Source organism: Cebidichthys violaceus, unplaced genomic scaffold (genome assembly GCF_023349555.1).
Source record: "Cebidichthys violaceus isolate CVI_PGR_0920_01 unplaced genomic scaffold, fCebVio1.0.p SCAF_2, whole genome shotgun sequence".
Lineage (NCBI taxonomy): Eukaryota > Metazoa > Chordata > Actinopteri > Perciformes > Stichaeidae > Cebidichthys > Cebidichthys violaceus.
Window position 1 is genome coordinate 21,581,804 of NW_027176372.1, and position 13,033 is coordinate 21,594,836.

Here is a 13,033-nt window from a genome sequence, read left to right on the forward strand (position 1 = left end):
CATTTTATTACCGAATGTCTGGCCTTCACTTCCCCTTTACCAAACGGCTTCCAAAGATGGCTTCTCAGATGGTTCTGTGGAACCATCCATGAGGCGGGTCAGGCCAGTTGGGTTTTGCAGTAACGACCAAAAACCAAAGCAGTGGAGTGGTGACGTTCCAAAGTGTAGATGAGTAAAATCGAACGGCGTAATGCTTCATTCACACACTCTTGTCACTCCTATTTCTATGGGATAATTAAATATAACCTACAGGCTACACACACACACACACACACACACACACACACACACACACACACACACACACACACACAGTATGCTATGTAATGTTGGCCTGGGTCCGGTGCAAATTGTCATTGTTTGCTATGGAAACCTGGACGCTAATAGTATTTGCCTATTTATTAGGGGGAAGAGCACTCTACCAAATGTGTATTTACATAATAAACATCTAGCTATTTGTCCTCAGATGTCCATTATGGTGAAAGATGGAATTTTGAAATAGAAAATGTGTAGGAACCCCGATTGATGACAATTGTCAGCTATATTGTTAATTGATCGATTGAACTTTAAACGTTATCAATCAAAGATGGCAAACACTTTCGGCGTCCAGTTTCTCATTGAGCTATTGCTGTATGATTCAGCTTTTGTGATATCTGATATACACTTATGCTTTATGCATTTTTCAGACCTTTTCTGACTTTATAATGGGTGTGTATGGCGCAGCTCAGAGTGCGTGATGTCATCGCTAGAGTGGAGAGGAGCTTCAGAATCTTGTGAAAAAAACATTTATATATATATATATATATATATATATATATATATATATATATATATATATATATATATATATATATATATATTTTTTTTTTTTTTAAGTGTAGCTAATCTTGTTCTGGTCGGAGATAAAGGACTGTGTGATCCAACAGATTTACACATTTGGCACACCAGCCTCACATTGAGAGGAAGTCCAACTATCTGAGTTTTGAGACCAGTTTGACAGCTTCAACTCCATGTGAAGCCTATGTGGGTCTCTTTGAAGTTACATCGCTATGGCAACCTTTGATGCTGGCAGGTACACACGTGGTTCATATGAGCTAATTCCTGGAGTTTGACACAGACATAGACACTGACACACCCTCTCCCCCCCCCACACACACACACAAATGACTTGGAGCTATTCATGCAAAGGCATTGTTAGACCTCCTGTCTGTCATTCTCTCTCTCTCTCTCTCTCTCTGCCTGTCCGTCATTCTCTCTCTCTCTTTGTCTCTCTCTCTCTCTGTTTGTCTGTGTGTCTCTCTCTCTTTGTCTCTCTCTCTCTCTGTTTGTCTGTGTGTCTCTCTCTCTACCTGTCTGTCATTCTCTGTCTCTCCTTGTCTCTCTCTCTCTCTGCCTGTCCGTCATTCTCTCTCTCTCTGTTTGTCTGTCTCTCTCTCTCTACCTGTCTGTCATTCTCTGTCTCTCCTTGTCTCTCTCTCTCTGTTTGTCTGTGTGTCTCTCTCTCTACCTGTCTGTCATTCTCTCTCTCTCTTGTTGTCTATTTGTTTCTCTCTCTCTCTCTCGTTGTCTATTTGTTTCTCTCTCTCTCTTTCTGTCTGTTTGTGTGTCTCTCTCTGCAGGAAATGTATTTTCTAGTTGATAATAACAATTATTCTAAGGGTACACACATTGTTTTTATTTGACACAGGCAAACACTTTCACAATTTGTACACTCAGTCATCTTTCTCCCAACACGCTCTTCATGAACTTAAGCAGATGTTTTGTTTTCCAACCAGATGGCATTTGTGGTGAACATTTACGACGATTACTCGCTCTGAAATTCATAACCGTACAACTAAGTACAAAGAACATGAACAAGAAAAGGACGTTGGGAGTGTTGTGTTCAGCGAAGCTTGACAGCAGACCATTGTAGCCCCGAGCAGCCGGTACGAGCTCATCGCTGTTAATCAGGTCACAATAAAGAGCAAGGCCATTTCAGCCTAAATGTGTTCTCAATAGACATTTAGGGAAACTAGAAATAATAGTGGAATATATTAACAGAAAAATGGGCTTATGACGTAGAAAAAGGAGCGTGTTTACTCAATGGCTTGTAAATATTGGTGGATAATTAGAATAAGTGATTGCTCTTGGGAATAAATTCAGAGTGCTGCACACAGTGACTCTATGATATCAATATTTGTTTGTTTTTTTCCATGACAGATTGAGCAGAAAATCTTTGCTGGAATGATTCACGCGTTATTGCAGCAGTTGGACAACATCCTTTCTTGTTATGGGACACGTCAGCACACAGTTTTCTGGGCATTTGCTTCCGGGCATGCTTCTCCCGCTGATGAGCGTTATTGGGAATATGGAGTGAATCTTGATGATGTCTGCCACCGAGTCGAACATCTGAGGGAGAAATAAGATGTGAGCTTTCGGTAAACATAATGAGGAGAGCGCTTGTTGAACTCCCTTTTTGAGACCTTCGTCCACTCACATCACTCGATCGCTGTCCCGTTCCCAGGGCGTACTTGCCGGAGCTCTCGATGAACCGGAGTTTTATATTGTAAACCTTCTTGTTGTGATACACGGCCAACACCAACGGCTCCCTGTTGGTGTTCACGGAGCAGTCTCGTACCAAAAAGGCTCCGTCCTGAAGTGGTTAATGTGAGAAAGAAGTTTAGCTTCAGTAATAATGCATATTCATATTAGAGGAGATACTATTCGGTCTATTCAGGTTTTTTTTGCTATCACATCATTTAATCAGCTGTTCAAAACCAATTTGTCAAGATCTAGAGCTCACATCCTGTTTCTTGGTTAGGACAAATAGCATTGATAAAAAAACCCGGTTATCCAGATTACGTTATCTATTTCAAATGGTTGAGTAAATCGCAGGCATTCTTTTAACCCCTCGCTTTCTCCTCTGTGTCTCAAATGTAAAACTGAAATAGGTTAATACCTTAACTCATTAACTCATTGCCGATGGTCATGTTGTAATTTACAGAAACATTGGTTTGAAATACTGGATCCAGTGTCTTTGCTACTACTCCTGTAGCTAGCAAAAGGTCATGTGACATTCTTACTTTTGCTGCTAGAAAGAACATCTTGTTGCAGATCAGTGACAATGGCAAAGATTTGGTGTCAAAATGTGTTTGAACTGGTTTCTTTGGAGTGTCTTCCAGATATTCTATCCCAAAGCAGATCAGTTCTACAAAGTCCGGCTGCCCTATCTCACCTATCTTCTATTTAACAAGGAGTCTCCTTGTAACCTGTCTGTGTTTGTCGACCTGAGCAGTGTTTGTTTTTCGTTTAGTTTGCGTCTGTTGCTATTACTTCGATTATTGTCGTTCTTGTGTGTATTGTTGGAACAGAGAGGAGATCCAGTACCTTGTTCACCAGGTGTAAGGCGTGCTCAGCGTCTGCTCGGGAACAAGCCCCAACATACCAGTCTTCTTCGTTGTACGTCTGCCAAACATTAGCAACGTACTCAGCAAGTTCACAAATACACTGTTCCAAGTAAAAGTCCTGCATTTTTACTAATTTTACTCAATCTCAAGAAAAATAAACTTTAAAGCACCAAAAGTAAAACTATGCACAATGGCCCATTTCATAAAAATAAAGTAAAATATATAATATCACCGGATTATAATTAGTAATGCATTAATGTTTCATGTTGCAGCTGCTAAAGAAGAATTACTTTTTATATAAAATAATACATCATCATTTGAATAATTGACTCATATCTCGTATAAATAATCTAAATCTGTATTATTCAGTAGCAGTGAGTATACCTGTTGAGGTTTTTCCTTTGGAACAAAGTCATGTTGGTCAATGTCTTCCTTAGTCTGAGGCCACTCGTGGTGCTGACGTTTTGACCGCACCCTTTCTTTAAGCATAGACGTCAGTGTTGACTCATTTCATCAATAACTGTGGAACTGATCCTGATGATTCGTAACGTTACTTACCTAGACATTGTTGTGACCTAAAGTAAATAAGAAAGAACAAATCAAACACGACTGAACACGACAATACTTGTCCTGAAACGCCTGAGAGATGAAACACACACCTTGTTTCTATATTATGAGTTTCCAAATCCAGAGAGTGTCTTATATTGGTTTGAAGGGACGAAACACTGTCAGCACGCTGTAGACCTAAAAACACATTCAACATTCCTACCGCTGTCAACACCGTTTCAACCAAACATATGTTACATTCTCACTTATCTCGCTCTTACCTTTGGTTTGTGAACTGAATTCAGCCTATTAGAAGTATTAAAAAGACAATTAGATACACATTTTTTTTAAAAAACAGTTAAAGAGTCTTTTCTAGTCAGGTTACAAGTTAAAATAAATTCATGACACTTTACTTGTAATAACGCTGCATGTTTGACTACTTACTTTTTTAGTTGCTCTCTGTCCACTGAAATGAAAAAGAAGAAATATTTTTTAAATGATGATTAAATATGACATCACAATGTGCTCGCTCAACGAAAGCCACAAGCTTTTTTTCTGTGATCACGATTTTAACCAGCAGATGGCGTCACTGCCACACGGTTCAAACTGTACACTCAAGACTTCCCGCCATTCAACGCAGAGGAAACAAGTGACGGTCTGTTCACACATGTAAAAACAGTTCTCACTCTCTCCTGCAGGATTCGCCCATAGTCAGCCCGGTCAAGTGGTTCACTGTCTCTGTTGGAGGTGATGGATATCGCCTGGAAGAACACAGACTTTAGCTGCAAGACCATTCACAACTCATTTCAACCCCAACGATGAATGACTTGAATAGTAGTTGATGCAAATTACCTGCGTGAGCGCTGTGATATTAGAAAGAGAGGAAAAATCATCACCTATTTTACGAGTTGCAATCAACACAGAAACAGAGTCAACAGTGAGTCCTGTAGGTATGGTGAGGTGTTTACCTGCTCTCCTGGCAGCACAGGTGAGAACCTCTTATCTGAAAGAGCAACACGTCGAGTGTGTGAGATGCTTCTGAGGCCAGAGCACGGTGAAAGAGAAGTTAAATAAGTTGTCTTACCCATTTTGATCTTTCTTCTGCCTGGCTTCAGGTCTCTGTTTATTGCTGGTCCGGTGACTAAAAAACATGCAATGCAGAAAGAAATAATGTATAGTGTACAAGTACTTAAAGTGGTGCTCATAAGTATAATTTTGAGGTTCTGGTACTCAAACTCAGAGGGAAATTTGACACTTTTAAGTAAACTGGAAGGCCTACAGTTTACTTTAAACTGAAACATGTAATGCCACAACTGACTTTAAAGCCATCAGCTGAAGTATTAAATGCTCATAAATCCATCATTTTCATGATCTTAAACTGTTGGTTATAGGTGTCATATTTTGGGATTGGGAGCATTTTCTATTGCCTCTCAACGGCTCTCAACATGGCGACGGCGAGCCAGCGGCTCACAGCTAACGGGCTAACACCGCTAACAGTGCAAGCTACAGCAGAAGTGCTGACAGAGCTGACAGAGCTAACGGTGTTAACCGGAGGGTGGGTGACTACGCTTCTGCGACGACGCTGTCGGTTCGGACGATGTTATCATCTGTAACCGTGTAACATATGAGAGCGGTGCGGAGCAGCGTTAGCTAACCAGTGGAGCACGCTCACATGCGCTCACATGCGCTCACATGCATTGAAAGCATGCATGGCTCAGGTAGACTTCAGTTACTTCACTTTATTTGCATAGCAAGTAGTTGTTTTCTGCTGTATTAATGCTCTGAATATCAAATTTAGCACTTTAAAAAAACCTTCAATTTTCCATTTTGGTGCTTTTCATTACAAACGCTCATTAAAAAAGGTATTTGAAACGTTTAATGTGATTTCAAAAAGTGTGCAGGTACCTTGAACTGAGTTTTTTTTAGCTGGTGAATGGTTGACTAATGTTCCCTAGCTAGTTGCCAACTTAAAAGTCTGCCTCTGGTAGTGTAGAGGGGATGTTTTATCAGAGCTATTTTCTTGAAAACAGTTGGAGCCATGCAGAGATAATACATTACAAACAATACAATGAGCTAAAAGAGACTGAAAAGCTCTGCAGAGGTGGTTTTGTGTCTGTTGTCAGTGTTTTCAGTACCATGAGTGGCCCTTTCACATCCCAGAGAGCCATTTGATCTAATATTTAATCTTAAATAATGCAGGTTAAGTTACCCTGTGTAGCTTTTGCTGAGCAGCAGCCAGCCGCCAAGTAGCGGAAAGTGATAAAGTTGCTAACATCAGCTAATGTAAAACTCAGATGAGGGAGCTTTTAATGTCACTTTACCTGAAGTCGGTGGGACTTCTCTTGGGAGGATGTTGGAGTTCCCCTGACGAAGAGGAGAGCACATACAGGAGAAGCAGACATTTACAGCGGTACAGGTATAATGGAGAATTCATCTGAAGAAAAACAGAAAACTTACAGTCCAGACCGATGAGAGGCTCTGAGCCGACGATGACCTTGGGAGATCCCTGTCTTGAAAGCAAAAGAAGTTGAGATGCCCTCACTCTTATCGGCGACAGTAATGACAGTAGTTTCAGTAGTTCCAGCGTTAGCTGACAGTTCAAATGAGTTTGTATCATTGTTATAACTCGGTGGCTGCCGGTCCCAGCGGCGCACCGCAGCGGCAGACTGTATTGATTACAGAGGGAGAACACTCAGAGTGTGAACAAATTTAAAAGCCACGTTCAGTGTGAAGTTGTCGACGTGCAGCTGTGAGGCCCCTGGCTGTGGGCCACATCCATGCAGCAGAGTAAAGGGAGTCTATTCACACTACATGCTTCCCCCATCTCCCCCCTTCGGCTGCTGGATAATTGTAATCTCCCGCAGTCGGCCTCAGCCAACAGATGGCCCTGGAGACCCACTGGCAGATCATGATCACTCAGCTTGAGTTCCCTCCCTCTATTACTCTCTCTCTCTCTCTCTCTCAGATACACACTGCTTTCATTCTCACCACCGTTTTGTGGCGGAGCTGTTATTTTGTGCCTGCACTTCATTCAGCTTCATTCTAGCTGTGTTCACCGGAGCTTTTCTTTGTAGGAAAGTGAAATAAACTCACTCTCATTGTGTCGCAATGCAAACACTTAGACTTAAGAGTTCATTCTTAGGTTTTTTTGGATATAGGTTTATGAACTATTTATGTGCCATACTTGTATATATTCTAATGAGAATAAGATGTGTGGTGACAAATATTAAAGGTCAGATTCACTCCTACAGACGGACAGAATTCTTTAACCCACTGAGCCACGAAGACGACAACTTTCTAAAGATCTAAGTAACACATTAACTGGAACTGAAAACAACACATTATGACAGCGGCATGAATGTGAAAGTCATTGTTTTCCTCACTACCTGCATACTCTCTCTCATCATTTAAGGGCCTCGCAGGAAGTATGCGCACATGAACCACTTCCTCCTGGTCATCCACCACATCGTATTCGGGCTCCTCCACGTTGATAAAGTTGCCGCATCTTTGATTTCTCTTCTTGCCCGTCCTGTTGCGATCCTGTGGAGAGGAAATTGCAGTTTCTTGAAATTGGAGATACTAAGCGTACGATAGACGAGCGTTTATCTCCGTCTTGTAACACGGAGCTCTTAGACATTGTGTGTGTGTGTGTGTGTGTGTGTGTCACCAAGATTTAATACAAGAAAGACCGCCTTTGATAACAATCTCCTGCGTCCATTGATTTATTGGAAACAAGTATACCAATCTGGTTTAAAAAAAAGGGAATCATTTAGTGATCACATTTGTGTCTCGCTCATTACATCAACCATCACATCGTAATATATTGTGAGCAGACAGTGTTAGATCGTTTACACGTATGCAGCACTGATAAGCACAGGAAGCTATAATGAGGTGTTGCAACAGAGCCCACAAGGGACTTCCATTTTACACCTTCACTCTTTACAGCCAGTGCACACACGAATAGCCAGTCTGTCACACAGTGTTAATTCATTAAAAAAAAAAGTCTATTTCTGTTAATTAATGGATGCACTGTGACTGTACTTTTGTGCAGCTGTGGCAAAGCTGGGAAAAAAAAGGGTGAGATCAGGATGAATACATTAGGAGAGGGTGCATCAATCGTCGCCAATCAAACCGGCTTCTCTCATTCAATTTAAAAACAATGTGTTTCACATCAGAACCGGTTCTTTTTTTTTCTATTGTAATGAAGAAGAGAGTCATGATTGAATCAGAAATTGATCCAGGAATATGTCGCCAAAAGGCAGGAAGTGTCGCCTCTTTGGAAGCTCATGCTCCTTTGTTTTCATGAGTAATGATGAACCCCCGAGAGTTTATTTTGGAATCCAATGATTCATACAACAACCACATGTTTGGCTGTTTGGCAGGTGCACGCACGTCTTTTCTAAATAAAACACAAGTTCCGGTTCTTATATTGCAAGAGGTGGTTGGACAAGATTGACTCAAGCTTCTTGTTGCTGAACAATGTCATGATTTCAACTATGAAAAATTGCAATGTCTAAAACAACTGTCCCTAATTGGCTGAAAAGCGTATAATAAAAAGGCCCATTAATGCATTATTAGAAATAAACATACTCTGTACCTGCATTTTTATTATTAATTTGACTGCATTTAAAGCACACTGACCTCTATTTTAGGTGAATTTATTATGATCTCATATTATAATGTTTAAATTCCAGCAAAGGCAACATATAACTTGCCACACAGGGCCATATTTTTGGAACAATTTAATATAAATATTCCTCAGCCCTTGATTATTGTCATTGAGCACATTCTTGGCCAGTGTGCTGAACACGTCTAGCTCATCTCTCTATCTAGAGGCTGCAGATGGAGCAGGCACACCTGCAGTCTTCAGGTGGCTACAGGGATCTAATCAGCCAGAAGGGAAAGCTGTCATCATCCTGCAAGCGGGTGACAGTCACTGGCCGGGAACATTCTTCTCTTTAAACCCGGTACAGACTCTGTCGCATTAGCATTACTGAATGTATTACTTCAAATGTTCCATTTGTGATTAGCATGATCCTCGTTAAAGACAGAGAGAGAGGGGAAGTGCACAACCTGATGAAGAGTTCATGTGATTTTCGAAAGTCGCTTTTAAAAGGAAGCCTAAAGGCAGAAACACGACATCAAGGAAAGCTTTTTACACCTTGTGCCGTTTCTCTGTGCTGCATTTCTGGAAAAGTATCATGAGCCAACGACGAGTAGAAAGTACATCATTAAAGCACCAAAAACACGATACAGGTAACACAGTCTGTTACAGTGTTTCATTAATGTTATCAATGCTATTTCACTGTTTACAGTAAATATGCATGTAAAGCATTCATAACCACAATAACACATTTAAGTGGAGTGGTGTGAGAACTTTTAATTCTAAAGAATATTAATGTTGTTTCGTCTTTTTTAAAAATGTATTCAAATGACTCCCTCAAATAACATTAATTTAAAACCAGGGAGACTAAATACATTGAAATATTTGTTCATAATGTTGCTTCAAAAGGAATAATAATGCAACACTAAAGCTATTAATCGTCATCCACATCGGTGTTGTTTTTGCTGCGCACTAACAATGACGGAGCAGAATCTCACTCTTTCCTCGTTTTTGTGCTAAAAGGTAATTACACAAGGGGGGCTGCTGACTCTCAAAGCTTCCCCTGGGAACATTCATGTGGAACCATCGAGGAAACGCTGCGATACGGGTCGGGCGCCATAACTCACCATTATCACAGCAGACGCATGGCTGTTCCCTCGCTCTTTGCAGCTAACGAGGGGCTGAAACACAAATGAAAAGCATTAGTTCGGTGTTCTGCTAAAGAATGTGTCCTTGGACGTTTCCTCCTCAACAGTTACACATGCAGAAGACCGAGGTCTTTGTATGGAACTACACAGAGCTGCTAGTGGCCCCTCACTGTTTGTTCATCTGAGTTACAGTTCTAACACTCACTGGCAATAAACTATGTTGAAAATATTAATAGATTTATAATTTTAATAGACCACAAAGAGGAAAGGACAGATGCTGCTTGAACATGGAAATATAAAAAAATCGATTTGATTATTTTTTGCAACATCATGTGTTTCTCTATATTAAATGGAACTGCAGTAAAATCTGAATTTAGGTAAACACCGAAAAAAATCCTTATTTAATTAACTTAATTTTTTTTAATTAACTTCAAATGAAGCTTTTGCTTTTCAAGCTTTTGATAAAATTACTTAATTAAGATAATAATAATAATATATTATTATTAGCATTAATAATAATAGTGTACATAATAATAATAATATTGTATTATTACTATTTATTCAAAAATATGTAAACCTTAAAAATAATCAATTTATTTCTAATAATAATACAATTATAGAAGAACATCCCTAAAGATATACGGATTGGTTTGTTTGATTTGTGATGATTATATCAGTTTTGTCCAAATGTTATTGTTTGTATTCATATTCATGACTCAGTATTTAAAGTGAGACTTTGTGACAGAAAGAAATAAACAAAGAAATACAATGGAAAGGAAAAATAACAGGGTTCCCCTTTCAAAGTAAAAGGTTGTTTGATAAACAGTAAAGCAGTCCAGTAAAGTCAGAGGTTTTGAAAAGTAGCTAAAGGTTGCTAACATTAGCTAACGTTTGGAGAGATACAGCAGTGTGACTGAGCACCACTATCTCCTATATCACTTGTGGTCACAGCAGCTGCTGTTCAGCAAAAGATCCACAGTGTTACATACACAGATCAGAGCAGCCAATTAATAATACAAATTTATATTAACACTATATCATATTATTTTGCTTTGCCAAGAGATAAAGTCTGGTATCATCAGCATCAGTGTAGAAAATAAGTCCCTGAGCCAACAAATTATGTAACATATTACACAACAAATTCAATAAAAGCTATCACTATTACCATTAGTATTTGTAATACATTACCACGATGCATACAGAACATCAATATTAAATGTTGCACTTCATTTAAGCAGGTACCACCTTGGTATTCATTAGAAGTGTCTCAGTATTAATCAGCAGTGCTGGTTTCACCACTTTCTCTTCAAAATATATATCTTCAATTAATCAAATTCAAAGGAAGGAAACAAAAACTGTTTGCCAATTTTTTTTCTTTGACGTGCAAAACTGTGAAAGCCGCTTACACAGTAAACAGAAATATTCATATATTGTGTTATTTTTGGATAGTGCAAACAAAGTGCCAGACTTTCTGTGCTCCACAGTGTCGTGAATACCACAGAGTGAGAAGGAGTGACATTGTTGTGATCTCAATCTGGATGACAAAAAGACGACTGATACGTGGGTCTTTGTCACATATCCTTCATTTATGAGCTTTTTAAGACATACTATCAATTTTAAAATCATGTTTCCTGAGAGAAAGGCACGAAGAGGAAGAGAAACACAGGGCGAGCGCCAATCAATCACTCTTTGATTGACAGGTTTTTATCTTTGAATCCTTTTGGCTGTGAAGGAAAACAAAACAGAAAGCAGGAAGGAAACCTATACCAAAATAGAAGTGAGGACATCTAAGCGAGGCTCAGGGATTGCGATAATGCCAGGAGACATTACAGGCTACCAGCTCACAGTCCCACAAGGGAGAATCAAACTCAGTATTGGATTTGGCAGTGTGGTCCAACACTCAAGTCTGTCTACTTTGCAGAGCTTACTGGGCCATGGGAAGTGGTGTTGGATGAGACGTATGAAAAGGAGAGGAGATTAGATACTCTCGGCCAGCGTCTGAGGTTGAGCAGTTAGTCTGGAGAATAAACTTCTGCCCCATGGAAATTGGGTGCAGAGGATTTGTGGCAACTCAAACCACCAGACGACTTATGGATTTGTGACCTGGCTTTTCTGCGAGAGTCAAGAAAGTATCAACTGCAGAGAGTGAGGAAGCGCTCAGTCTGAGCGGGGAAACGATACCAACAGGGGCCAAACCAGGACATAGCGTGGATTGTTTGTCATAAAATGTTACCCTCTATTGTTCATAACATTCTCCTACATATAACGTACATATTTATGTATCTTGTGGCAGTAAATATGTATTTATACATAGCCAGGACATGATTTGTTTGGTATTTGTGCACCGATTTGAGTTCTAAAATTAATGAAAATCTGCGTAAAGCGTGCATGTATTTCACTTTCACTACAAGAGAATTTTTGCCGCGTTATTTAGAGTGAACACAAGATAGTTTAAAAGTATAATCAGCGTTCGGTGCAACTATAAAACGATGAGTTTGCACCTTTTTTTTTTTTGTAAAAACAATGTGATCAAACGCGTCCCCAAACCTTAATTCACACACCTTAATTCCGTATAAGTTGAGATGACAATTGCCGTTCATAAATTACATAAAATCTAAGAGCAAAGGAAGTCTTGTTCTTGAATTTTAATCAAAGCAGGATCTGCAGTTCGAGCAGGAAATACCGCATTTCAAAGCTTCGTCTCGTCTTTATAGTTCATTACTTATTATGTTCATCTATTTTTACAACAGATCGACTTTTAACTGCTTTTCTACGCACTCGCAAACACAGCAGTCACTTACCTCTTTTGGAAGACTTGTCCAACAAGCACACCGGCCTCAGTGGTGGGGGTCCAGCAAATTTCTGCCTATTTGGTCAAATGTATTTGGTTACAGAAAGAGTCTGCAGTTTTCATTTCTCTCGCACAGACCGACAGAAAACACCTGGGCTGCTTCAGCTCTGACTGTCGGAGTTATAAGCAGCCCACTGCAGTAACCCAAAATGACTTCCTGTGTGGTGAATAACTGGCCTATAACCTGAGGTCTTCACTGTCGTTTTAGACTATGAAAGGTTTCTTTGTAGACGGCTTCTTATTCTTCTGCATCCGTGTTCTGATTTCATATTCTTTGTGGAAACATTGTTTGTGATATGGTTATTATTATTTAAATTTCATTTTTTTGCCTTTGATGAAGAGGCCTCAGGCTTGGCGTTGTCATCTTTTCGTCGTACAGAGTGTGAGATTGTTTTCATGCAAACGTACATCTGAAAACCAGGCCCAGAACATTTGTTCAGTGCATCGGGGTCAAACGAATCTTCCAGTGCTACGGGTATTTCTCTTAATTTGAGCAGGA

The 13,033-nt window shown here is 39.8% G+C and overlaps 1 protein-coding gene across 2 annotated transcripts; it reads right to left on the reverse strand.

The window, feature by feature from the left end:
• Positions 1-1,630: 1,630 nt before the first annotated feature.
• On the reverse strand, positions 1,631-12,634 carry LOC137875700 (cytokine-dependent hematopoietic cell linker-like). 2 transcript variants are annotated; one of them, XM_068715166.1, is made up of 17 exons: positions 12,485-12,634; positions 9,663-9,716; positions 7,319-7,472; positions 6,390-6,442; positions 6,254-6,296; positions 5,017-5,073; positions 4,901-4,935; positions 4,785-4,795; positions 4,619-4,693; positions 4,377-4,398; positions 4,214-4,238; positions 4,046-4,130; positions 3,945-3,961; positions 3,771-3,865; positions 3,367-3,444; positions 2,477-2,632; positions 1,631-2,388 (listed from the first exon to the last, which is right to left on the reverse strand). In XM_068715166.1, the coding sequence occupies exons 2-17, from the start codon at positions 9,663-9,665 to the stop codon at positions 2,236-2,238; spliced, it is 1,062 nt and encodes a 353-aa protein (XP_068571267.1). In that variant the 5' UTR covers positions 9,666-9,716; positions 12,485-12,634; the 3' UTR covers positions 1,631-2,235. The 2 variants fall into 2 exon arrangements, with proteins under 2 accessions (XP_068571267.1, XP_068571266.1); XM_068715165.1 differs by having other exon boundaries at positions 4,785-4,828.
• Positions 12,635-13,033: the final 399 nt, after the last annotated feature.